The 27,380-nt window shown below is 41.2% G+C and overlaps 1 protein-coding gene across 2 annotated transcripts; it reads right to left on the bottom strand.

Moving 5' to 3' along the window:
- Positions 1 to 393: 393 nt before the first annotated feature.
- LOC140363081 (host cell factor 1-like) lies at positions 394 to 27,380 on the bottom strand. Of its 2 annotated transcripts, XM_072449407.1 has the most exons (33): positions 26,436 to 27,380; positions 25,540 to 25,688; positions 23,409 to 23,572; positions 19,601 to 19,803; positions 18,720 to 18,804; positions 17,769 to 17,875; positions 17,344 to 17,523; positions 16,057 to 16,329; positions 15,640 to 15,791; positions 15,401 to 15,568; positions 14,303 to 14,530; positions 14,070 to 14,189; positions 13,730 to 13,928; positions 13,450 to 13,565; positions 10,718 to 10,844; positions 10,403 to 10,566; positions 9,939 to 10,098; positions 9,597 to 9,784; positions 6,812 to 6,928; positions 6,649 to 6,732; positions 6,484 to 6,558; positions 5,892 to 5,969; positions 5,744 to 5,810; positions 5,132 to 5,277; positions 4,829 to 4,999; positions 4,518 to 4,689; positions 3,062 to 3,241; positions 2,694 to 2,893; positions 2,428 to 2,547; positions 2,164 to 2,349; positions 1,781 to 2,078; positions 1,521 to 1,572; positions 394 to 862 (listed from the first exon to the last, which is right to left on the bottom strand). In XM_072449407.1, the coding sequence occupies exons 1-33, from the start codon at positions 26,605 to 26,607 to the stop codon at positions 823 to 825; spliced, it is 4,941 nt and encodes a 1,646-aa protein (XP_072305508.1). In that variant the 5' UTR covers positions 26,608 to 27,380; the 3' UTR covers positions 394 to 822. The 2 variants fall into 2 exon arrangements, with proteins under 2 accessions (XP_072305508.1, XP_072305509.1); XM_072449408.1 differs by lacking the exon at positions 6,484 to 6,558 and having other exon boundaries at positions 26,436 to 26,659.

Raw genomic sequence — 27,380 nt, 5'->3', positions numbered from 1 at the left:
TTCCACAAACAAACAAGTTGGACCGCTCCCTTAAGTCCCACGAACAAACGGACCAATCAGAGAGCGCCGATCATTCAAATGGACCCAATGGCAGTTCAAAACAGGAGAATAACATAATCCACAGTTAAACATAAACCATTTGGCTTTTCTTTGAGACAGATAGAGATTGATTTTATATATATATATATATATATATATATATATATATATATATATATATATATATATATATATATATATATATATATATATATATATATATATATATATATATATATATATATATATATATATATATATATATATATATATATATATATATATATATATATATATATATATATATATATATATATATATATATATATATATATATATATATATATATATATAAAAAATATCAAAACAAAAAAGAGTGACTAAAGAGAAAATAGTCAGCTACAGAAATAATTAATTTACACAGAGCTGGTCCCACCCCTTGACCTTTCTACAAACTACATTTAACTGAAAAACTTGAATCGTTTTAAATTGAAGACAAAATACTGCCACTGACTTCACCCTTTTCTTTTTTTATTATTCAGTTTCCTGACAAACGGCAAGAGAAAATGAGAAAATAAGAAAAAAGAACATGAGAAACTTTCAGATTGATCGATAAATGTACAAATATATTTTACAAGTCTCTGTCTTTCTGTTTCGAAGATTGTGGATAGGTCACATGGTAAAAAGAACCACAGGCCCACGCAGCTCTCCTTTTAAGCGCATAATAGAGCCGAGCTGAAGAAGACGGGTGTCCGATCACAGGTCTCAGAGCAAAGTTAGTTCTTATTGGTCGGCTCTGAACTTCTTCGATCCGGTAGGTTTACTGCAGAGGGAAGGAGGCAGAAAAAGTTAGCAGAAACAAAATTAAATAAATGCAGCAAAAACTCATGTGCATTCACAAATAAAGTTTAGCAAGTTGTATTAACTAAAACAGCGACAACTGAGGTGAAAAAGCAGGTCGGATCACAGCCGACCCTTCTCACCGTGGATACGGACTATATGAGCCACTCCCCTCAGGTAGGAGGCCACTCCCCTCAGGCAGGAGGCTCCGGTCCATTCGGACCAGAACCTCCCGTCACAAGAACAGTTTATTTTCCTCTGCTGTTGGACTCATGAACACTGCCTAAGCACCTTGCACTCACTGCACTGTTCACTTCCTATTGAACACTACATAACTTTATATTTTATTGTGTACATATCATGCCGTTTAGTATTCAGTGTTCAATGTTTTGTTGTTGTGTTGTTTTGTATTCAGTGTTCAATGTTTTATTGTTTGTGTTGCACCGAATCACCAGGACAAGTTCCAATGTCTGTGAACATTTTGTGAAAAGGGATGCAAGTATTGCCAATGATGCAGATTAGATGCTCAATACATGTTTAGTCTGAATGTGCTATTACATTTACACATAATCTGTCAATTGAAAATAAATCAATGAACCTGTTAGAATCCTCCTGAAAAATAAAACAAAAAAGTAACTTACAAATCAGGCGACACTCCAGGTCTTTTAATAGCAGGCTTGGCATCTTTAGTATCTGTAAAAATAATCAGAAACCTGTGAAACCTTTATGGCTTAGCCCGTTTCAAAAAGTTTAGACTTGACTTTACTGACTTGCCATCAAGTAGCTACCAAATTTACTTTGCCTACTTCTATTTTGGATTATTTAGAATATAACATTTGGAAATATTCAATTTAAAAAAGGTAACTGAACAATTTTAATGATTGAAGAGGATTTGCTTTACCTTGTAACCACCGCACTTGCGTTGCTGGTCCATAGCCCTTCTGATTTCTGGCTGCAATCCTGAAGATGATGGCAGGTTTGGTGGTGTAGTCGATGTGGGCGTTGGACAGACTTGAGGACTGGACCAGGCAGGACGGACTGGGACCACAGTAGACCCTCATGAAGGCCAACTGGCCCTGTGAACCAGAGGAGCCTGCAGAAGTCTGCGAGGACTGGATGGCCAGGTAAACAGAGTACTCTGTGATCCGCCCAGAGGTGACGGCAGGAGGCTCCCAGGTCAGCTGAGCGCCATCTGGGCTCTGGAGGAGAGAAAAGATTCAGCTCTTCACATGTTTGTATTGACATACAATGTTCATGAAGATGGTTATTTGGTGCACTCCAAACCTTGCTGATCTTAATGGCACATGGAGCTCCAGGGAATCCTGGTAAACAGGTTTTAAATGCTGACACTTCCGAAAATGCCCCTCTACCGCAGATGTTGATGCCAGCCACTCTGAACTTGTAGGCCGTTCCTGGCTGCAGCTCGACTTTCCTCATCTGAGTATAATCTGGCACTGCCCCCGAGTCATCCTGAGAAAAAAATAAAATGAATTATTGATTAAATAAACAAGGCAAACATTCTCCCTAACTGGTGATTTGTGCTCTTACGTCGATGAAGTTGTCATCGTAGGGCACATAGTAGTGAGACACTACCATATTGGTGACCTTCACAATGCCCACATCGCACCACTGTGAGTCTTTAGGGACTGCCTTCACTGCAGCTGGTTTCTGAAAACGGGTTATGAAAGGGTCATTAAAGCCATGGTAATAACAACACTGCTTATATAAAAATGGCACAGTTCTAATAGAGTCTATCATGCAATACAAAAGCCTCAGGAATATTTATAATATGAATGCAGAGTTCCCTTTCTCACCTGAGTTGCATTAGAAATGCCATTAGCCACCTCTGTTAGCGAAGCAGCAGCCTGAACCTTGTTGGGGCTGGCGCTCAGAGGGGGCGGGGCAAATGTACTAGCCAATCGGGCAACGGCGCTGGTTACTGCAGACGATGCTAGCTCATGTCCATTACTTTCTGCCGCTGGGTCGTTCAGGCTGTCGGCTGGAGCCAGTCCCTCTGAGGGACAGACATGGACAGGAATGTGAAAAGCCGGATTGATATCAACTCAAGAGTATGGAAATTTCTATGACTGCTTAGATTGGAACACTAGTATTTGAGATTGACTTCCATCATCTTCCAAAAAGGTGTAACAGTTCCATAGATGTTGCACTTCTGGTTCCTCACCTGTGGGCATGGCGTGCTGTGGTTCTGGCTGCTCTGCCATAGGCTCTGGTTCTGGTTTGGGCTGCACCTGCTGCACCTGCTGGGCCTCCTGGAGCTGTTGTTGCTGTTGGACCAGTGCGGCCAACTCTTGCTGGGTTAAGACAATTGGGATGGTGTGGTCTACGCTGCCTTCTGCAACACCTGGAGGAACAGAACATATAAATATACAATATTCTACATGTCAGTTTCAAGCTCGTCTCCGAGATGGCTAACCTGGCAAACAGCACTAATAAGGATAACTAATATTTGGAATGGCACCGATTAAAATCGTTCGGCAAGAGAAGGAACATCCAATGCGTTGGTTATAATGAATAAAACGTCTTAAACGATTGAACGGTAACCATAAAAGAGCAAATTTGTTTTCAAAAATGATTGAAATTTGTGTCTGATACTAAGGCCGCAGTTATTTTATTACTTGGTTTACGTATTTTTAAATGAAATATATTGAACAGGCGGACGAAATAATAATATAATTTCAAAAGATTTTTTCTTCCGGGTTTGCCCAAAATGCACCACGGGAGGAGAGGGCGCAGACGCGGCGCACAGGTGAGTGTAACAATAGATTTAGCGTGCTTTGCATGGGTAGAAATGACGCTTCTAAGTGTGCAACCTTAGTCACGACAAAATGCGCTGGAGAAAATGTGTTAAACGGGTTTAAAATGCGCGCAGCAGACAAGGAAACGGGCGCACGCGCTCTCGCCGGGGCCGCACGCAGGGACGGAGCAGCTCTGTCACAACAATGCTTTCCAAAATAAATGACTCCAGCAGGATTTTGGCAAAAAATTGCTTCACATGCTCTTATCTTTTGACTTAATACCGCTTTTTATATTTCATTTAATGCTATTTTGCGTTGGCGTCTGTACTTTATAAATAAAATTAATTATGAATTTATTTTTAATATTGTAGAAATCAATCATCTAAGCGGATTCGTAAACCAAGTATTAAAATAACTGCGGCCTAAACATAAAAATACATTAAGACATCTTTTTGCACATTTCTGTTAGATTGCAGTCATTCATTTTTTGTCTTTGGATGGTGGTAGGAACCCGGAGTAACACAGGGAGGACATGCAGACACCACCCAGAAAGATCATGTGATGTTGGTCTGGCCTGGGACTCGAACCCACTATCTCCTTATTGGTAGCACCAACCGCTCTGCCATTGAGCAGCCTAGATAAATTGCAATGATTGCAAAAATATCTTCATCAAAATAGTTGCTGTACTGTTCCTGAATAGACAGGACAAGGCAAGACAGTAAACTTTACATCACCAAAAGAAATATAAATTTAAGTGCTCTTGTAAGTGCTCATATCACAATTATTTGGGCCAAGCCAAATGTAACACAAAAGGTATACATTATAAAGTCTGATGACAAAACATCAACTTCTTAATATAAAAGCAGTAGACATCTGGCTCACCCAACTGCCCCGCTGCCTGGAGGACGGCCTGTATCGTGGCTTGCTGAGCCTCGTCTGTTGCCGCAGTCAGTTGGTCTGGGGTCAGTCCAGTCACCATCAGTGTCGTAGCTCCTGATTCGTCCCCTTCTGATGACATAAGCTCCTGAGGCAGGCCGCTGTCTGCAGTCTCCATCTGAGAACACAAACAGACCCAGATTCCAGTTGATTTGAGCGATTGGTCCAAATGTAAAAGGACTGCGCAGTTGAACATAAACTCACAGAATAAAGCACAGGTCAAAGTTAAATTAGATGGCACTCGTAGAAGTTTTTACCTGTGGGGCATCTTCTGCTGCTCCCATGTGAACCTGTAACACTGTGGCTCCCGATGACATCACTTCCTCTGATTGGTCTGTCTGCATTGGCTCATCCCCCTCTGCCCCAGTCGCCACGGCAATGGCTTCAGAAGATTCTGCCCTTTCTTCGCCAACCAACGACGAGATCTCCTACAGAACCAATGTTTAAATTCAGTCCTACATTGTGATATTTCCATTTGTAGAATAACAAATCTCACAATCGACTAAGGACACAAAACCAGGTAATCTGGATCTTTTTCATACTGTAAAATAAATACTTACAGGAATGGAAGGCCCGGGAGTGGGTGTGGACTGTGTCACTGTGGTCACAGCTCTGCTCTGACTGGCTGTGGCGACGGAGGAGGAGGAGGAGGAAGTGGAGTCTGAGGGTTCAGTAGTTTCTCCAGGAGAATCTTCACTCTGCTGAGCTGCAATAGTGATCAACAAAAAATATTAGCTTTTACATATTAAAATACTCAATGTCTGTAACTAGGGATGCAAGATAATATTGGTCACAATAATTATAAAATATGACATCACACCGATAACATTTTCCACCAAAAATTTGATCTGATCATTATAAGCCCAAAACAATTAAATTTAGCCACTTTTCTCCCTTTAACATTAAGCTGATAGGCCGCTGTTGCTTTATATACTTATAATAAGATTCATAATAAGTTTGGCTTTATATGGTCTAGGATCATATAGCCTGGTTTGGCCACATTTAGACTTAGAAACAAAATATGAACAATAAAATAAAATGTTTTAATTCAGTTAAATTAATTTAACGGAAATGTTCCTTTATTGTGGTGAACACACTCACCACCAATCACCAGTTATCACTAGAAAATTCCATTATCATGCATCCCTAATTGTAATAGTATTCAGATTTACCTGTGGCTGTAGTCGCTGTGTTGGTGGTTCCCGTTTCATGGGTTTCACACGGAGGATTAGAACAGACCTAGAAGAAAACCAACGGGCTCAGTAAAATTATAAATAATCAGTTATTCTCATTCATACTTTTGTTATGTAAAATATGAACCTGTCTTAGACTTCCTGCTGTAGTCGCTGTGTTGGTAGTTCCCGTTTCATGGGTTTCACATGGAGGATTAGAACAGACCTGGAAAAAGATTTATTTTGATCAGAGCACTCCCTAAACTATTAGCAAAGCTCTGCCCTGGGCCGACTCGTCCTGCTCATCCGAGGAAAAGGATAGAGACTTTTCTCTAGCTAAAGATTGCTGTAATCAATTATAAAAACAAAAAAACATGGGCACATATACAAGGTACCAATGGCACTATAAGAAGGTTAAAAGCTCTGAACAATCGATTTTGCATGATATGGGCCCTTTAAGTATTGGTTGGGTTCAATTAAATTCATTTTTGTAATGTCTGAAATCACAACAGCACTTGCCTCGAAGGGAGACAATGTGGTTTCAAGGCCGCTGGAAAAGTACCTGCGCTGACGTAAGAGCTGAAACACCCCCATTAACTGCAGCTACTACAGTCTCTAGTTCCTCTCATTTGCTAAGATACAGTATGTAAAATGTGAGGGTACTAAATAGTTACAAGAACAACATTTTTTCCCTCCAGCAGTTTGCTCATGTAAATGTTGTGAAAGCTGCCCCCCCATACCTGTTGGAGACCTGCTGTGGTGGTGGTACTAGTTGTGCCCGTTTCATGGGTCTCGCAGGGAGGATTGGAACAGGCCTGAGTAGAGAGAATACAAACTCTAAAATCTGTCAAATCTGTACCAATTCACCGGGTATGATAAAGATAATGTGCTAATGATAATATTACCCGTCGGAGTCCTCCTACTCCTGCTGTGGTGGTGGTATTAGTTGTGCCCGTTTCATGGGTCTCGCAGGGAGGATTGGAACAGGCCTGAATAGAGAATACAAACTCTATAATATGGACCAATTAACCGGATATGATAAAGATATTGTGCTAATGATATTATTACCTGTCGGAGTCCTCCTGCGCCTGCTGTAGTAGGGGTGTTAGTTGTCCCTGTTTCATGGGTCTCACAGGGAGGATTGGAACAGACTGTGGCTCCGTTTACTGGAGAGTTAGAGGAGACCTTAGGAAGAGAAAATTCCTCCGTTATAGATTCCTTTGGTTTCCAATAGATTTAATGGCCATCAACATTGCTGTGAAAATTGTGTACATTTTGGTGTAGCATGATTTGAATGAAACGCCTCAAAATATTCATGTTTCAAGAGGCCTAACCCACTGGATTTATAGCATGAGGGCACGGAATATGTCAAAAAGTAGAATTTATGACAGTTTTGGCTGAGTAGAAAAGACAGACAATGAAATGTGGGTCTAATTATATTTTTAGGTTAATTGTTTTAAAAAAAAAAATTCTACATTTGCTATTAAATTACGATTTTAGGGCTTAATCTTTACCCCTGCACTGGACCAGGCGCAATGCCAGGACGTTACCACTCAAACAAACAGCCTTTGACAAACCCATGTGAACAAGAGTCCACTGCTCCCCCAGAATCAGCAGGACTGAACCCCCATGTCAGGACCATCCAGTCAATAACTGGTGCACATCACCTTTTATAAAATGTTATTTGTAGGCCCTCATTCATCAAACTTCTGTATGGCAAAAATCAGTGTGTATATGTGGTGTACGACCTAAACAAGACACTCCTTTATCTCTTCATTAGAGCCACAAGTTTCATCTTGGAGAGCCTTAATGTAGTTAAAGCTGTAAAAGTTGTGAGTTATTCCATAGAGCCAAGGAAAACCCATTGCATTGCTTATTAAAAGAGGATCTTATGTTCCACATGCAAGTGTGAAGCATCATTAGAAAGCTTAGGCCTTCTAGTTTCTGCAGATGTGCAAATGAACACCGTCAGGGCTTCAGAACTTACACTACAGAAGCCCAAACATAAACAAAACATCATTTTTTAGTCTCGCCTGAATTTTGTCAATTTGACCATTATCATGCTCAGGACCATTACATTCATTGTGTGCATATGCTGTTCACTGTACATGATGTTTATCTTGTTGACAACAACTGTGTAAAGTTTCAGATCTCTAGGAACAGGCATTTTGGTGCTGTTGACCTTTTTGTATCAAAAAGTATATTCGGAACAAGTGATCCAAATATGTGCAAACTGTGCCAAACTGTTTTATTACAATTTTAGCTCCTCTATGATCATAAAACATACATTTTGATGTTTTGTAGGCCACTGATACCTATTATAACTGCTAAAAAAAAAAGTGAAAATGTGTAAATATGAGTTTACCCATGAATTTCCCATATAGAGGTTAGAAAAAAATGTCTAGGCAAAATAATATGTCTGTTTGCTGTAACCCGACCGACCCGCTATGAAACTAGCCGACTGAAAAAAAATGATCAGCATTTTGCTGAAAAAACGTCAAAATCTTTTATTTTTCAATTATTTCGCTGACTCAACGACCGGTCTTACCGGTCTTTCCTGAACCACCGTGTCAAATACTTTTATCACGCTGGTAAACATGTCTTTCATCCCAAAGGACTGATAACGCACCGCATGCGCGTCTTCACTTTCAATCCTCCACATGCGTCTATAATAAAACAGAGCGTGCGTAGTCACATTGCTTTTTACAAGTTGGTTTGCCTCTGTTGGCGCCACTCATGTCTCCATAGGACATGTGTTTCTCTGTCACGGTGTGCCTCAAAATATTCATGTTTCAAGAGGCCTAACCCACTGGATTTATAGCATGAGGGCACGGAATATGTCAAAAAGTAGAATTTATGACAGTTTTGGCTGAGTAGAAAAGACAGACAATGAAATGTGGGTCTAATTATATTTTTAGGTTAATTGTTTTAAAAAAAAAAATTCTACATTTGCTATTAAATTACGATTTTAGGGCTTAATCTTTACCCCTGCACTGGACCAGGCGCAATGCCAGGACGTTACCACTCAAACAAACAGCCTTTGACAAACCCATGTGAACAAGAGTCCACTGCTCCCCCAGAATCAGCAGGACTGAACCCCCATGTCAGGACCATCCAGAAGAAGGGTCATGCCACAGTGAGTACTTTGACCCTCTCTGCATTACTGCTGTTGGCTGCTGCTGCTCCCAGACCTGTGTCTCTGGTCCAGGCCTGATGCGCACGAGTTGGCTCAAAACCATTATAATAAAGTCGATTCATCCTCTAGTTTTATGATAATTATATCATCATAAATATTATAATTAAAGAAAATATAAAACTTGAAAGAGCACAACCTCAACAAATGAGAATCTTCTACTTTACTACACTAATTACATTACAATAAGTAACAGCATTTTTGTTTAAGCTTACCCTGATAACACATAGATTAAAGGGCAGTATGTTTTGTGCATATAAAAAGGCGGGTTTTCCTTGGCTCTATGGAATAACTCACAACTTTTACAGCTTTAACTACATTAAGGCTCTCCAAGATGAAACTTGTGGCTCTAATGAAGAGATAAAGGAGTGTCTTGTTTAGGTCGTACACCACATATACACACTGATTTTTGCCATACAGAAGTTTGATGAATGAGGGCCTACAAATAACATTTTATAAAAGGTGATGTGCACCAGTTATTGACTGTTCTATTCCAAAAATGTATGTCCAAAAATTAAGTTCAAGGTGTGTGAGAAGTTCTTCAGTATTTTATGATTTGTAATATTGTTTTCACATTGATAAAAATGTGTGTTGGGATGACTGTTATTTCTGAATAAAAGTGGATAAACTCAAGTCAGTATTGCATCTTGTGGTTTTTACCTGTGTGTTCTGTCCCATGTTGGAGGAGGCCACAGTGGCGGTGTTAGTTGTCCCAGTCTCATGAGTTTCACAGGGCGGGTTGGAGCAGACTCTCTCTGTCCCTCCCATCGAAGCTGTTGCCACAGTCGCTGTGTTTGTGGTCCCTGTGTCATGAGTCTCGCACGGGGGGTTGGAGCAGATCAACGTCACTGAAAAATAATGGATGGATTAGAGAAGACTTTTCTTTGATCAATCTAGATCCCATTGCCATCTGAATATCCTCTTATCTTCATGTAACTAACAGACTTCTTTACAATATCCATGCATCTCCTTATTGACCGCACTAATAAGTCTATAGATTACCTGTGTTCGACTCCTCTTCTCCCTCCGCTGTAGTAGTAACAGAGGAGCTTGTGGTGGTACTTCCAGGTTCCTCTGACGTGGGGGAGGCCATGATGGACACAGGCAGGTCTTGGACCAAGGGCTGAGCCTCCGCTCCACTGGGGGTTGTGATTAGGGTCACCTGGAAACAGATTGTTGCTGACATTGTGTTGCATTTTAAGTCCACATAACTCTGACTAAACTTACCCTAAATGGAACTGCACATGTGATTACCTTTACCATTACCTCGTCTTTTGTACACTGCAGATTTGATGTAGTTTGTAAATTACTACAAAGTTACTAAAAATGTGATGTGTTAGAGATGTTGTGAAAAGTCAAAAGCTTTCACTGGGTATTTTTGTTCATAGGACTATCCAGCTGATAATGCTGCTGTACATTGATCATGTGTTTTAATCATATTTTAAAATGAGAGGCGGTGATGGTACCTGTTTGGTCGCCCCAGCTGTGGTTGCCGTTGTTACTTGGCCGGCTAATGTGGCAATGGTAGCTAAGGTAGTACTAGGCGTAGCCAGAGAGGCGTTAGTCCCAACAACAGTTCCCCCGGCGACAGTGGAGACGGTCCCAGTGACAGTACCAAGGCTCGACACCCCTGAAAAACACAGGTGAGGAAACAGTCTAACTTAGAACAAACAGAACCATGACTTTCTGGCTGAAAAAGTGTGAAAAGGCAAACTTGTTTTTCTCAGCCAGGGCAGTGGGAAATAACTAACTTCTTATTCTACAGTAGTTTACGTCATTACCTGTGGTGCCCTTGACGACTAGAGTCGTGACCGTCGGTTTGGATCCTGGAGACACCAGTCTGACACCACTCATGGGGACAGTCCTGAGGATGGTCCCTGGGGTCCCTGGGGCCCCTTTCAAAACCACCTGTACCCAAAGACACACAAACACGTATGTGGCTATAAAATTTACCTTGTTCCACCTTTTATTAGATTATTATTAATCTATAATTAATATTAGATTAATGCATTCTATAAATGTTTATGGTAGTTATATATTAACCTCTTTTCTGTTCGAATTAAGTAAAACAAAACAGTAGAGCCTTTGTGAAGCCGTTTTCTTATGCATCTGTGAAAGCAATGCTGAACTGGTGACGTGTATTGAGTCACGTGTTTGTATTGAAGTTTTGAACAATTCAATAGCGAATTGTTTTGCAATTTTTAACTGGTAGTCAATGGACCAGTTTCTACTTTTAAGTCGCTTTCAAATCAATATTGCGATTTATGATGAACAAGACATAAAATAACAATGTGTGTGGTGGATTATAATTAACCTGTTACCATCCACCCTGTGCACAATGGTTGGACATACCCAAATGGCATTGCTTATTAAAAGAGGATCTTATGTTCCACATGCAAGTGTGAAGCATCATTAGAAAGCTTAGGCCTTCTAGTTTCTGCAGATGTGCAAATGAACACCGTCAGGGCTTCAGAACTTACACTACAGAAGCCCAAACATAAACAAAACATCATTTTTTAGTCTCGCCTGAATTTTGTCAATTTGACCATTATCATGCTCAGGACCATTACATTCATTGTGTGCATATGCTGTTCACTGTACATGATGTTTATCTTGTTGACAACAACTGTGTAAAGTTTCAGATCTCTAGGAACAGGCATTTTGGTGCTGTTGACCTTTTTGTATCAAAAAGTATATTCGGAACAAGTGATCCAAATATGTGCAAACTGTGCCAAACTGTTTTATTACAATTTTAGCTCCTCTATGATCATAAAACATACATTTTGATGTTTTGTAGGCCACTGATACCTATTATAACTGCTAAAAAAAAAAGTGAAAATGTGTAAATATGAGTTTACCCATGAATTTCCCATATAGAGGTTAGAAAAAAATGTCTAGGCAAAATAATATGTCTGTTTGCTGTAACCCGACCGACCCGCTATGAAACTAGCCGACTGAAAAAAAATGATCAGCATTTTGCTGAAAAAACGTCAAAATCTTTTATTTTTCAATTATTTCGCTGACTCAACGACCGGTCTTACCGGTCTTTCCTGAACCACCGTGTCAAATACTTTTATCACGCTGGTAAACATGTCTTTCATCCCAAAGGACTGATAACGCACCGCATGCGCGTCTTCACTTTCAATCCTCCACATGCGTCTATAATAAAACAGAGCGTGCGTAGTCACATTGCTTTTTACAAGTTGGTTTGCCTCTGTTGGCGCCACTCATGTCTCCATAGGACATGTGTTTCTCTGTCACGGTGTGAAATTTGACTTACGCAAATGCATTCTGGGATTGAAACACACCCAGCAGCGTCATCACAACAAACATGGCGGCGCTCGTATCCCCCGCATGTTCCCCCCGCTTGCCTTCGCTACCAAAATAAAGGATAGCGGCGTGCAAAAGGTCGATTGAAATGTCTTAAAATCGTGAGATTTAGTCCGACCGGGTTGATAGAGACGTTTTCCGTCATTGACTGTTGAAGCCTGACCCCTGGTGGTCACTCAGACAAAATTTTGATATTTGTTTTGGCCTTCAAAATTCGCCTACCGTCCGAGCCACTTAAAAAATGTCGACTCGGGTTACAGCAAACAGACAATTTATTTGGGGTAGCCTAATATTTTTTATTTTATTTTTGTATTGGTATAATAATACATATATCTAACAAAATGCACGCCCAAAAAACTAATAAAATCAGAAAACGTTATGCGCAAAATCCTGCCGAGAAATCTGGCTCTTTACAGCCTTACCTGAGCCTTACGCACAATAATACAGAAGATTCTGTGTCAATAAGGCCTTTGTCCCGCCTACCATTCTAAAGCTATTCTTATTGGCTAGAATAATATGTCAATAGAAAGTCTGCTACGTCACTAGCATGCAGAGGAATCCATGTGCGTCGCAAGCGGCGCATTTTTTTTTTTGCGGAGGCTGTACCAAACAAACCCGTGGACAGATGGTCTCATTCTGTAGGTAACAGTCTGAAGAAAAGATCGATGCCAAACATTATCTTATAGGTCAAACAGGTAATTTGTTATGGACGGAGAAATGCACCGGACAGCGTTAATCCTGACCATCGTCAACGAAGAACACTTTGTTTACTTGACAATATCTCGAAATCGGATAACTTCAGGAAAAATACAAGTGGATATTGTTTTTCAATGATTCCTTACAGACAGACTGAGTACAGAATTAAAGCAGTTTAGTCCGTCATAAACAGCAAACAGGTAGGACATACATTTGTAAAAGTTGAGACTTTCTCACAAACTATTGACAATTGCTTCTTGGGGCATATTATTCAATGTAAATCAATGACATATTCGTTTGGTGAGAAAATAAGCTTTAAAATGATGTATGGCTTGCTGGTATTGACCACGGAAATAAAAAAGTGATGATGTAAGAGAATATTTGAGATATAGAAAATGCTCGCCAGCGAGCATACCAGCATTATGTCTTCACTAAGCAAAGGCTAAAACTGTAAACCATATAGAATGAGGATGGAGGAGTTTCGCACCTGTGTGAGCTGCTGCTGGCCTCCAGCTGAAATCTTGGGGACTGCAGTAAGGATTTTCTGAGCTGTTCCTGAAGTCATTCCTTTATTTGTGAGGAATGTGATAGGACTGTTTCCACCTGAACATGCAAAATCAATAAACAATAATAGTAGTTAAATATTCAAATAAATACAAGTATTTAAAAATATACAGTGCAAATGAATGATAATTGTTTTGTTTGTGACACACAATCGTTTACTCTGTATGCAGTCAATGGTAGGCTTAGTATGTTTGCATCTGTACCAGCGGCTCCCTGCAGGGCAGACATCGGGATGGTCTTGATAATGGTCGTCCCCGGTTTAGCTCCTGCTTGAGACATTCCGAGAATTGTAGGTTTGTTGCCGATAGCTCCAGACTGTGAGGTGCTCAGTATTGTGGTCTGTTTGCCGTCTGCGGAGGTCACCAACTTCAGGATTGTACCAGGGGGAAGGCCGCCTTTAGTCTATGAGGGAGAGGACAAAAGAGGAGAGGAGTCATGTTTGAAGTTTTATGCTGTAAAGAATATGCAGGCAGCTCCAATTATACATTGATAGAAACAACTTAATTATGCAAGGCATGTAGAGAGTATGATGCTTGTATTTACCTGTAGAATCTGTGTTACAGGATTTCCTGCCTGTCCAGTCACTACTCCACTTTGAACTGGTTTGGTCTGAACCAAAGACACCACTTTACCAAGATTTCCCAGGTTTCCCAGGTTTCCCAACTACCAAAAAAGCCAAATGTTAGCATAATGTATATACCTATATATAAATAAATATACCCATATATGTACACACATAAACATTTATGATATCTTATATTTTGTACAGTACTCACCAGAGTGCCCCCAGAGGCCATACTCAGAGGACTGTTCACCAGGGTGATGGTCTTAGTGACCCCTCCCACCACCGTCGTTACCACTTGAGCCTGCTGGGACACTGTAACTGTGCCCGACTTGTGCACAGTGATGATTGGCCGGTTGGGTGTTCCAGGGGCAGAAACGACAGATGCCCCACCCACCTGTGCAGCGGCAGTCTTCAACATTCGAGTAGCTGGATTACTCACCTGAATCACAGGAAAACCAAAAATCATGCTTCTGCTGACACAAGGGCAATTATGAATAAACCATAATGGTCCATTTAAGTGATTCAAAAGGGGGCTGCGAAAGTGATACTAGCTTTCAAAAGGGGTCGGGATAAAGAGAACGCTTTAGTGCAAGATTATTGGACAAGAGAGAGAAGTGAAAACAAGAGGGTAAAAAGTTGAGAAACATAAATTAATAATTTCTCAACAAATGCTGACTTGCTCTTCTGATAAATCGTTGTTTTATCGAGTGGAGGTCATTTATGCACGACACGACAAGATTTAAAATATTATATTTCCAGTACATAATGCCTCTAACATTCTACAAACCCAATGCATTTCTTGAAGAGAATTTGCAACAGATTTGTAAGAAAGAAAAATAAATACAGAAAAAGCTGACAGTTGTCTCTTTTACTCTCTTACTAGTTTACTCTAGCTTTTCAGCATCTTATAGTGCCACAAATATTTAATGAATTGCTGGGATTGGCCTTATAATTAAATCCATCATTCAGATACGAGCTGTTCATATAGCAGACCAGGCCCTGTGTAAGGAGACGCATTTTGCCATGACATGAACCATTCCAAACTACGGACGGACTAAAGCCAACCATTCTCCTGGGGGGGGGGCTTATGTATGGCTAATGTCACTTATTCCACTTTATTTTGGAATTTTAGACATTCTTATGATCAAACATTTAAAGGGTCTATTGAATTGGCCTGAAGAGTAGGTTCTCAGCAAATTATTTTATTGCTGCCTATATTACAATATCCTCAGTATTGTAATGTATGGATAATGTAGAGTATTGAATAGTTTTAGTTAATTTAGAGTTAAGAGTCATGTAGTTCCCTCACCACTTTGACGGGTAGAGTGGTGGACCCAGGGCTCACAGCCACAGTCTTGACTATGGTGGCTCCTGTTGGCATATTTAGCGCTGTTCCAGAGGGAGGAATTTTTTGGGTGGCTGCTGCAGCTGCAGCCAGAGCTGCCATGCCCGACATCTGAGGGTTTGTGCCAATGGGCTGAAATCAAAACAGAAATGAACAACGCAAAACCCACCTGAAGTTAGTTCTTAAAATGATCTGTTCATTACCGTTCCTTGTTGTGTGGTCTGAGAGGGCACCACCATGCGAACTCCTGCAGGGAGTGTTGTTACGGCAACGGGGGATTTGGGAGTGGCCTGTCGGACTGTTACGATTGAGCCTCCTGAGGCCCCTCCGGGAGATGCTGCCACCTTCAGGACAGCTGAGAAAAACAGAATATTGTGAAAATGTATTTAAAAAATGTGGCTTCTAATAACAATGAATTTTAAGGATTTTTTGGGCCGTAGACTTTAGACAAGACAGTTTAGCAAGAAATGGGGATGAGAGGGAAAGACATTCAGCAGCCGGATAAAACTCGCAATGATGCTGTGGCCGGCTGCCCATGGAGCCTGGCATATGTCCTATCCACTCTTCCATTGAGCAGCATCAAATACATGTTAAAACAAAGTGTAAGTCAAGTTGTGTACCTGCTTTATTGGGCGTGGCAAGTGCACTTCCAGCTGCAGTGACCAGAGTGATACCAGTGGGTGGTGTGGCTGAAGTGGGCGTGGTTGGCGTGGCCATGGTGATGGGGTTGGAGGCGGGGCTGGGGGCGGGACTTGCAGGTGTGGTCTGTGGCAGGTCATACTTTTGCAGCTGAAGAACGTATGTGTCTGCAGTTTGACAGGGGCCCCAGCTCACCTCCAGAGACGAGGTGTTTGCACGGACCAGCTGCACACGCGACGGAGCACAAGGACGCTCTGGAATAAAAGGGGAAATCAATATTTCAGGCATTTCTCAATATTTTGTGATGTGATTGAAAAACCCTCTCACCACTTTACAGAACTCTGCTAGACCCTTGTAATGTCAGTGCACAAAAACAGACAATTTGTAAACATAGATCCAGACCAAAGGCTTGCTATAAAAAAAGCACAGCTTCTGGTATAAAAGTTTCTGAGGTTGTCAGTAGAACATAATTTGTTCAGTAAAGGAGCACTTCAGAGGGGATGGTCCATAAGAGGGAGAACAGTCTGAAGTTTGGTTAGGGCAGGGTATTGCCTTGTACCTCACAATACGAATCCCAAAACAAAGAAATTGATACGATACGCGTCCTGATTCATGGATATCCCTTAAAACTGGTGTTAAAAGTATACTACTAATAAGTAAAATAAGAAAAAACATTAGAATCTAATGTTCACACTGTCCTTAAGATCAAATACAACTGTCCTATGATGAAGTCCCATTTTCAGCTTCTCAAACTCAGCCTTGATGCAGCTGTCTGTAGGTTCTGAAGTGTAGAACTCAGCTATTTATAATGACTTGATGTTGTTAAAAAGTCTCGAGCATATATTGAATATATTGAGTACAGCCATAAGTTTGGTTATTATCATTTTATCCATAACACTGTCCAACCAGTCCAGGCTCAGACCTACCACTGAACCGGCCTCCATAGTGATTCTCCTGCCTCAACACAGTACCGCGTAAAACAACACACTGACCACTCCCAGGTACTTGTAAGATTCAACCATTTCAATGGACTGCCCTTTAATGGGAACTGGAGAGAAAGCTTTTTTTCTTTCTAAAATCAATAATTAGTTTCTGTGCTTTTCCTACATTGAACTGTAGAAAATGGGACCACATCAGTCAACAAAGGAGCTCATTTCATGCCTGTAGGCCAGCTTGTTACCCATAAAATGTTTAAGGTGTGAGATGGTCAAAAAAAAAAAAAAAAAAAAAAAAAAAAAAAACAGTAAAATCCCATATAATCTTCTCACCAGTCTCCAGGTACCACAGGTCTTTGCAGCAGACCTGGTTGTTCCAGGCTTTTCTATAGCCATCCCTGCCACTCCAGATGAACAGACGAGAGTTTATTGCCACACTGCAGTGGCCCGCTCTGGCCCGGGGAATGTTCTCTTCCTGAGAGTCCATTACCACAGTTTCCCAGTTCATTGTTTCTATGAGAAACAGAAAATCATTATTACGATTTGACAGGAATAATAATCAATGGTCTGAGAGCTTTGGCTTTTAAGGTCAAAATACAGTGTAATAAAAATGTGAATAAAATAATTACATCTGCTCATTTTCTAACATAGCATCATACATGCGCATTGGCATTTTAGATGGATGGTAGTTTATGTAGTCACTCATTATTACACAATTATACTAAATCATTAACCATTTCATTGAAGTGGTGTTGTACCTAAATTGAGACAGGCCAGAGTGTTGGTGCACTTCCATTCCTTCTCATGTGTGGCCACTTTGACATCTTCCATCACCAGAGGGACCCAGCCTCCAAACACATACATCCTAACAGATGCAAAACACAAAATGTTAGCAATCCAAGTTCACCATCAGGCCGCAGTTATTTTATTACTTGGTTTACGGCGGGCGAAATATAAATATCAATATAATTTCAATTTCAAACGATTTTTTCTTTTCCCGGGTTTTCCCAAAAGGCACCATGGGAGGAGAGGGGGGGAGGAGGAGCGGAAGTGTGCGCACTCCCCCCGTGCGGACTGATACAACACACACGTGCGTTTGTTTATTAGCGCGACGGATCGCATCTCTCATCTCCCGTAGATTTCCGTTTTCTGAGTAAGCTCGATCTGTCTTTCTCCGTCTTCATTTTGTCCCGTACACTGAGGGAACTATATTATGATAGATCAATGCGCTTAGACACGCGGAAATGAGGCGCACGCAGCTGCAGGTGAGCGGTAGGTGTGTTTTATGATTGAAACGTGGCAGGACTAATCGGCAGTCCACCTGGAGTGTCACTACTGTGTAAATGAGACTTCCTCGAGCCACGAGGAAATAAGACTCAGATTTGGGCCAAAAAAATCATCCATTCAATCCTTTAATACCGCTTTTTATATTTAATTTAAAGCTATTTTGCGTTGTCGGCAGTACTTGTACTTAAATTATAATAATTTATTTTATTTATATTGTAGACATCAATCATCTAAGTGCGGCGGATCCGTAAACCAAGTAATAAAATAACTGTGGCCTCACTGAATAAAAACGGTGCTGTGGGATACATCCTTACATTTGCACAATCAACATTTGTTATTGACAGTAATATTTCTGGTCCTCTAAGCATAACAAACACACACTTAGGATCTATAAAAACAGTGATTGAGTGAAAATCATTTACTTGTTGTTGATGATAGTGGCGGAGTGCAGGCTGCGTGGAAGAGGAGCTGTTCCTCCAATAGATGGTTTTGTCCATGACAAAGAGTCTATAAAAGATTAAACAATATTTTTTTTAAAACAAGAATACTTGCATTATTGGATCATGCTGATAATCAACAGATTTTGCCATTCATAAAACAAAGTGATAAATGTGGAAGCACATTTTGCGATTGAGATTCAAGTATTGCACAAAACGTCAAAGGACCATAAAATTGAACACAAAAGTTCAGAAATACCCCCTTGAAGTTTGGAGGATTATACCAAAGTTTTTTTTTTTTTTTTAACTTTCTAATAAACATTTCAGCAGTTTAACTGTTACACTTGTTATAGAGGATACACTCAACATTCTAATTTTGATATCACCTAAGACGATATAGAATTTGATTGATAAATTGAAAACATGTATGTAATTTTAAATATTTACCTGCATGGCAGACCACTATTGCAAATAAGTTAGCTTAGTTAGTTTAAAAATAATTACGTAGATTATATGTAATGAATTCTAGTTAAAAGACGCTTTCCTGGTGGAGGATCCAGAACCTGCTCATCTCCATGGGGGTGTTTTTGCTTGTCTGGAATGTTATGTAATGTAAAGCTAATGCATTATAGCATTTTCAAACCAACAAAAAAGGTAAAAAGGTTATCTAAATATGCTTTGTTAACAACAAATACCCCATGGGAGGGTAACTCCCTCTATAAGAATAATGTATACATCTTATATTTGGAAACTGAACGTCGTTTTGATAACCGAATTTCTGCAAAACAAAATAAATGTATTCCATTTTCAATGTTTCATTGATTAATTTGTCAATATTAAATTACCAATGCCTCAGCACATCTCACCTATATCAAGCACCCAGAGGTCCCCAAGTCTGCAGCCACTCATGCCTCCATAGATAATGAGTCTGTTCCCGGTTTTTCCACTGGTGACCACTGCTGTGTGACTTTCTCTGGGTGGGGGGGGCCGACCTGAGGTGGAGGGGATGTCCCAGCCCACCACACTGGATCCGGGTCGTAACTCCAGGCAGTACAGGTCATTCAGGTATCTAAGGACAAGTAAGAGATAGGGACGTTGGCAATATTGTGGTACTGCAAAACATACTTAATCGCAACTCAGACTGCACACAGGGAAACTGTGGTGGTCTGAATTCTTTCTTTGGAATCCATTTTCTCTGGACGTCGTAGCCCTCCACAGGCCTATTTCTTATATACCGTAAATGGTTTGCCAACACCTCGAGAGCAGCTTTTAAAGCCTGCAAGAGCACAGCAGAGCTCTGTGTGAAGTCCCAGCTGCAGTTCACAAAAACACAGCTCCAAGACAGCAGTCACGGCTGCTCCAGGCACAGTCTGAGCAAGCCGTAAGCTCCCAAGTGAAAATAATGTTTTGCTCCAGTACAGATATATTGTAAAAGCAGTTATTTAGAGTCACATCAGAGAGCTGTGCGCTGTATGCATCTAATTATAAAGCAATCTAGAAATGCATACAAAATGTGAGGTGTTGGAGGAACAGCCCTCAGCTGGTTTAAATCCTATCTATCTGATAGGTTCCAATTTGTTAATGTAAACCAGAGCTCCTCACCAAGCTCTAAAGTAATTTACGGTGTGCCACAGGGTTCGGTACTCGGTCCAATTCTGTTTACTCTTTATATGCTGCCATTAGGCAACATTATCAGAAAGCATGACATTAACTTCCACTGCTATGCAGACGACACTCAGCTGTATTTATCAATGAAACCTGATCAGAGCGATCAAGTAGACAGACTTAGTACTTGTGTGAAGGAGATAAAAACCTGGATGACACTAAACTACCTGCTTCTTAACCCTGAAAAAACCGAGGTCATTGTGCTTGGCCCTAAGCATCTACGAGACTCTCTATCTGAGCAGATAGTCACACTGGACAATGTCAGTGTAGCCTCCAGTTCTACTGTAAGAAACCTTGGAGTCTTATTTGACCAGGAGCTCTCATTTAAAGCTCATATAAATCAAGCTTGTAAAACAGCCTATTTCCATTTGCGCAACATAGCCAAAATCAGAAGAATCCTGCCTAAAAGTGATGCCGAAAAACTTATCCATGCATTTGTAACGACTAGATTAGACTACTGTAACTCCCTGCTTGCAGCGTGTCCTAAAAGGTCCATAAAAAGCTTTCAACTGGTTCAAAATGCAGCAGCAAGATTACTAACAGGAACAAAAAGAAGAGCACATTACGCCGGTGCTGAAGTCTCTTCACTGGCTCCCCGTCGAGTCTAGAATCAAATTCAAAATTCTACTCTTGACCTACAAAGCCATAAATGACATGGCCCCATCCTACCTCAAAGATGCTATAGAACCATATCATCCAAAGAAAGCTCTTCGCTCTCAGAATGCCGGCCTTCTGGTGGTCCCAAGAGTCTCTAAAAGTACAGTAGGAGGTAGAGCGTTTAGCTACCAAGCTCCTGTGTTATGGAATCAGCTCCCGACCCATGTTAAATATGCTGACACAGTCTCTTCATTTAAGTCCAGGCTTAAAACGTTCCTCTTCGAAATCGCTTATGGTCAGACTAGTTAGGAACAGAAACATAAACCCACAGCTTTAGCTACGCTGCCCTAGGAGTAACTATGCTGGGGGAAGTATGACAGCTTGAGCACTATACTCTTCTTCTTCTGACTACTTATGCTATCAAACAATATTTATTTTTTGATTCCACTTGCAAACTGTTCACCGCCTTCTTTTCTTTCTCTCACTCCTGAGGACCTGTGGACCCAGATGCCCCTCCCCTGGTGAAGTGGTCCCTCATCTGCCTGAGGAGTGGGTCCAGCTCGACTCCGACGGTCCCTCATCTGCCTGAGGAGTGGGTCCAGCTCCAGTCTCCTCGTGTCCGTCTGTGAGAGTCGGATCTCTCCTTCACTGGAACTCCTCCAGGTTTCTACGCTTTTTTTTGTAGTTTTTCCTGGCCGAGAAGGAGAGTCTAAGGACAGAGGACCCTGGGACATCGTCCCTCGCCACCACAGACATTGTTGATTCATTTCTCCCTGTGGCCCTCAGAGGCAACTGTTGTTGTGATTTTGGGCCTTACAAAAATAAATAGATTTGAGGACACACACACACACACACACACACACACACACACACACACACACACACACACACACACACACACACACACACACACACACACACACACACACACACACACACACACACACACACACACACACACACACACACACACACACACACACACACACACACACACACACACACACACACACACACACACACACACACACACACACACACACACACACACACACACACACACACACACACACACACACACACACACACACACACACACACACACACACACACACACACACACACACACACACACACACACACACACACACACACACACACACACACACTCTTTTTATTCACGAGCCACCGATTGGGCCGCCAATCGGTGCATTGTCGACTTGTTGATCACATGAACATTAGATATTTTCCACAAATCAATCTACTTGTTTTAGAGGGGGAGATTTTCCCTTGTTCTCCACTTTAATGAGTGGAGTTCCCACTCGACTGGAAGAGCGATTACAAGCGAGTAGATACAGGCCTAGTGCCAACTCTATCAAGGCAATTACATAAAAATAGCGCTCCGCAGGCGAGCTATAAATAGCCATGTGACGTCAATGCGCTAACAGCGAGTACCCGTATGTCAGACAAACAATACTGTACCGATTGAGTGTTACCGATTGAAAACACTCCACAAATCCTATGATTTTGTGGAGTATTACGACAGAGTTAAAATGGTGAGCAATAAACACTGCTGCTATGGAACATGCAAGAGTGATTCTCGCTACGCCGATAGACCTGAAATGGCTGGGGTTTGGTTCATCACTTTCCTGAAGCCAAGGACGAAAAGGGAGAAATGTTGTGGAGTGGTGGATACAGTCGTGTGGCAGACCAAAAGAAAAGTTCCACGTCGGGAAAATTACGAGGAACACCTACATTTGTTCTAAACACTTTGTAGGTGGACATCGACCCACAGCTGACCACCCAAATCCTATCCCAGCAACCGCTTGCAACTAACAGGCGAGTTAGAGCAAAACATGATGATAAATAATAGTGAAAGTGAGTGTCAGTGTTGTTTCGACTTGCAATAGACTACAACCTATTTTTTAGCTAGGCCTGCCTACTAAGTTGTACTTGATTTCACTGGACATGTTTGTATGTCTACTTTAGCTAAGGATGACATATTTTGTATCAATTGATGGAAAAAAGAATAGTTGAGGATTCGATAGTGATGTCTGAGGAGAGAGAGAAGAGTCAAGATGAAGACGCCGAAAGCCGGACCTACCTTTCTACAAGTTCAGCCTGCTTTCCGCTAATGTGAAGTCCTCTGCACTTAACCCATCGCTTCAACTCTAATAAAGAATGGTCCTCTACTTTATGCCGTTTCAGCTTCGCTCCTGGGATGTCATCTTCCATCAATTTTATCGATATTAGTTGTCGTAGTCGCTGTTGTTCTGCCATTTTTCCATGTCATATGCCTGACTGTCTGAGAGTTTGTCTGACATACGGGACATTTGTGGTGCTCATTAATATTAATTCATGTTTGTGACGTCACGTAGCGCCATTAGTAAGCCTGAGTACTTTTGCACTCACCTGGGTATGTTATTCTTGGGATCCTCACTGTCATTGGCCAGTCCTCCAAATAAGTAACAACGAGAGCCTATCAGAGAGAAGCTGTGTCCAAGGCGGGGGCAAGGGGGCGGGCCGCCATTCTTAGGAGCTTTGGCTTTGAGGCGTTTCCACTCCCAACGGCTGGCCTAAAGACAGAGGAAAGAAATTAAGCGCTCAAAAATTCAAGTAATTCCTCCTTACTGTAGAAGTTATAGGTTTTTTCCCCAATAGATTTTGAAAGGGTTTAATTGATTCTTATGTATGAATAACGTGGGGGCGACAGGTTCTTCCTCCCATGTGCCATTTTATCATGGCTTAGTCACAGTTTGTCTGGAGTCTGGAGAATTAAGGTTGCAACATTTGGAAATGTAGTGTACAGACACATAAGAACCGAAATGTATACAAATACACTTAAATATCTGTGCTTTCGTCATCACAGCAGAGATAGCAAAAGCATCAAAAAGATGTCATGGTAAGGTCAAGTTTTAGGCATCCAGGCCAACAATGATGACATTTAAGGGAATACTGGTACACTTTTTCTACCCAAGTGTCTAGGTCACATGGTGTTATAGCTGTATCTCAGGCGTTGTCTTAAGCGTCCACATAAGATGAGATAAGAATCAGTTGCGTGAGCACAAAGGAATATATCTTTGGGATAGTGCATTAAACATCACATAGAATTACGATAGAACCAAGTTAAACAGTAACTCTAAAGAAGAGGCAAATGGAGTAGGGCGGAAGTCACTAAGAGCTGACAAGTTTAACTGTGCCAGAAAGGTGATTTGAGAATCCATCTCGTTTCGGCTCCCGCTGATTTGTTTTCATTCCACAAAGTAGTTTAACGAGCCAATTACATAGCATGTAGGGCCCGCATGTGGGACTGGCACAATCACAGCAGCATTGTGGTTTGAGCACAAGTCAAAACAAACGCACACAATGGCACTTGAACATTTGTAGAGGAGGAAGAGGACTATACTTTTCTGAACACTGGATTTGACACGAGAGATTTTTCTGCTTATTTTGACGCTTCGACCAATCAGCACAAAGTATTTTTTTAACACCCCAATGGCTTTTAGCGCGAACCCTCCCAGATTGATTCATGTGAAAAACCGGATTCAGAGTGAGACACAGATCATTCTGGCGTGACACACTGCAAAAACTGAAGCTTGAATCTACTTGAGGAATAAGAGTTTAAATATGTTTGTGTAGTTTCACACAGTTAATGAAAGGTGGCACAAATTGTATAACCGTAATTGTATGGGTGGGGTTACATTATTTAAATTAACGTTTGAACGTTCAAATAAAAATAAAGAAATGGCTCTAAAAAGGGTCAGTGACTGACATTTAGCAAAACAAAATCAGCAAAAATATGAAGTAGCTGGACAATTTTTCATTTTTCGAAAATTTGACCTAAAATTCCCATGAGAAATTGGAGAATTTTCCACCTCTATTTTTTTCCTATTGAGATATTTTTTTATGATGCTAAATCTGTGTGACTTTTTCTAAAAAAAAAAAAAACTGTGCAGCCTGGCACTGAAAAAAGTTCTCAAAACTGCACAAAATATGTACAGAGACGTAATGCTGTAAATTCATAAGGGAACAGATTAAACTGTTCAGTCACTCACAAAACTGCACCTAATTCGCTAAATTGCTCGTGAGGTTTTTCCCCATCTTAAGACACCATCAACATGAATGTTAATTAACATGCATTGCACCAACCAATAATTATTAGTGGACAAATAAACTTGGTGGACAAATAAACAACAACAACAGCAGGTGGCCAATTGTGTAAATAAACTTGACAAAACTTTAAATTAGAAAAGTTCTATTGTGCTACTCTGTGGTCGAGTGGATAGCACACGTGCGTTCCATGTGAACAATCTGCAGCAAACTGTCTCGAGCCAGATTCAAAATCGCAAAGCTGCAATGTTCTTCCCCATTTCATGCTCTGCTGTTTTGTTTAATAAAGCCTACGGAGGAACTGACATTGTCAGTGAACAACATTTTTCTGATTCAAAGTTCACATTTAAAAAAAGCATCCCATTGTTAAAGCATGAATTGATACAAGTCTGTATGTTCCAGTATCGAGCATGCTTTCATTTGTGCCCCTTACCTGTAGCTCATAGAGGTCGTTGCTGTACTTGCCGTACTCCACCATTCCCCCAAACACCAGCAGCCGTGTGCCATCGCACACAAAGCCATATGCAGCACACCCAGGTGGAATGTCTCCTCTGACAGCCGGGATGAACCACTGGTTTGTAGCTGAGGCGAGACAGGTGAGAGTCAAATACATTCAGAAAAAGTACCGACTGATAGAAATGTTATACTAAGAGGATGTGCTGTAGGATTAACTTGATAAAACTAAAAAGTAGGTTTGTTCTTACTTTAAATTAGTGGTTACTGGTCACTAGTTTGTGAATGTATGTCTACTGGGCGAATCTAGCCAGTTGTACTTGTCTAAATCCTCCAAATATTATTACAAATGCAGGTTATTGTGTTGAACACAATCTTTAATATACAACTTAAAAACATTTAACCATAATATAACTTTGCCGACTAGTGTCATATTTACAAATAACATGTTTTGGCGCTGTTTAAGAGGTTTGTTTGTGTTGAAACGGAAAGGGGCGTGTCTCAGTGACGTACACTTTGTTTTTAGTAAAATCGCGCCATTTCTGTGAGCCGCTGCCAAAGCCACTTCGCTAGCGGCGCCTGGGCTAAAACAGTTAGCTATGGATGTAGTGGCTAGTTTAGCACAAGCTCAAGTTTCCACCCGTTTAACGACAAAATGCCAGATCGGGTGCAAAATGTTTGAAACATATACACACAAGTATCAAACATGAGTGCACTGCTATCATTTGGACGTTCCTACTTTCAACTTTTCTAAAACAAATAAGAACTACTAGCGTTCCTTTTTAGCAGTTACGGTCAGCTGTACCACCCAGTCTGCTCATGCACTCCTTTGCGTCTCACATGTCATTTCTAAATTGGATCACACAGCAATTGTACCTGTATTATAGACGTGCAGCTCGTCTACGATGCCCTCGTTGCCTCCTCCAAACACCACCATCAGTTCCTTTATGGCCACAGCCCGGTGTCCGTGTCGCGGCCGCGGCACTGGACCGCTCCAGCCCAAAACCCGCTTCCACCGCGGCTGCAGCACCGCGGGCTCAGATGCCATGCTGCAGCTGTTTCGATTCACTCCTGGGATTCTTTCACGGAGGAGAGAAATCCAAGTTTAGACCTCGGTTGGATAGAAATGATAGAATCCACCCTGCAGCAGGGGTTAGCGTTAGCCTGTTGATTTTGCGGCTATGTGGCTAATCGTATGCAAATGAGGTTTCTTTACAGTCTGATACCGTTATTCCTGGTGCGGTTATCAAAATTAAAACGATGGATTAAAACCACCGAATAAGATGGTTATAAAGAAAACAAATGTAACTTCAATTAAAACTGTTAAAAATTGAATGGGTGAGGGTTAGCTTTAGCTCGTTAGCCGATCCATCAAGCTATTTGAACGAGCAGCTAAAACGGTTGGCAACAATGTGTAAGCTGTCCATGAATACAGTAAGCGAATGGTCCGAGTCGTTGTTACTTTCACATTCCCAGAAGTCCACCAGAATATTAGACATTAAAAATGTTGCAGGATTGCGAAAAACTAAGATAATCACTGGTTTAGCTGTTAGCTTAGCACACTCTGCAGGGACGTTCCCCGGAAGCCGCCATTTTAGCTCGGCAAAAGCTCTGCAGAATCTGTAAAATCCACAATAGATCCTTCAAATCCATACGAACAAAAGTGCGTTTTTAGCTGCGAGGCATTGTTCACACAGCTCTTCTGTGCATTGGCCCAAGAGAGCGGAACCGAGGCTGGAAGCCGGGGTTAAATGTGCAGAGCGATCGGTCTCTGCGCCGGTATGGAAGCCGCCATCTTGCTGCTAACAGCAACCGAATACA

This window comes from Eucyclogobius newberryi, unplaced genomic scaffold, assembly GCF_026437365.1.
Source record: "Eucyclogobius newberryi isolate DKJ021-1_F unplaced genomic scaffold, fEucNew1.0.hap1 SCAF_17, whole genome shotgun sequence".
Taxonomy (NCBI): domain Eukaryota; kingdom Metazoa; phylum Chordata; class Actinopteri; order Gobiiformes; family Gobiidae; genus Eucyclogobius; species Eucyclogobius newberryi.
This window is presented reverse-complemented; position numbering and strand designations above follow the sequence as displayed.

Bases quoted from the DNA above. Each gene is read 5' to 3' on its own strand.
- LOC140363081 (XM_072449407.1), bottom strand. From the start codon at position 26,607: ATGGCATCTGAGCCCGCGGTGCTGCAGCCGCGGTGGAAGCGGGTTTTG. The intron at 15,569-15,639 runs GTAATGAACAGA...TTTTGATTTCAG, and splicing joins AGACCACACAACAAGGAACG to CCCATTGGCACAAACCCTCA. The intron at 5,970-6,483 runs GTATGGGGGGGC...ATCTTTTTCCAG, and splicing joins CCACAGCAGGTCTCCAACAG to GTCTGTTCTAATCCTCCATG.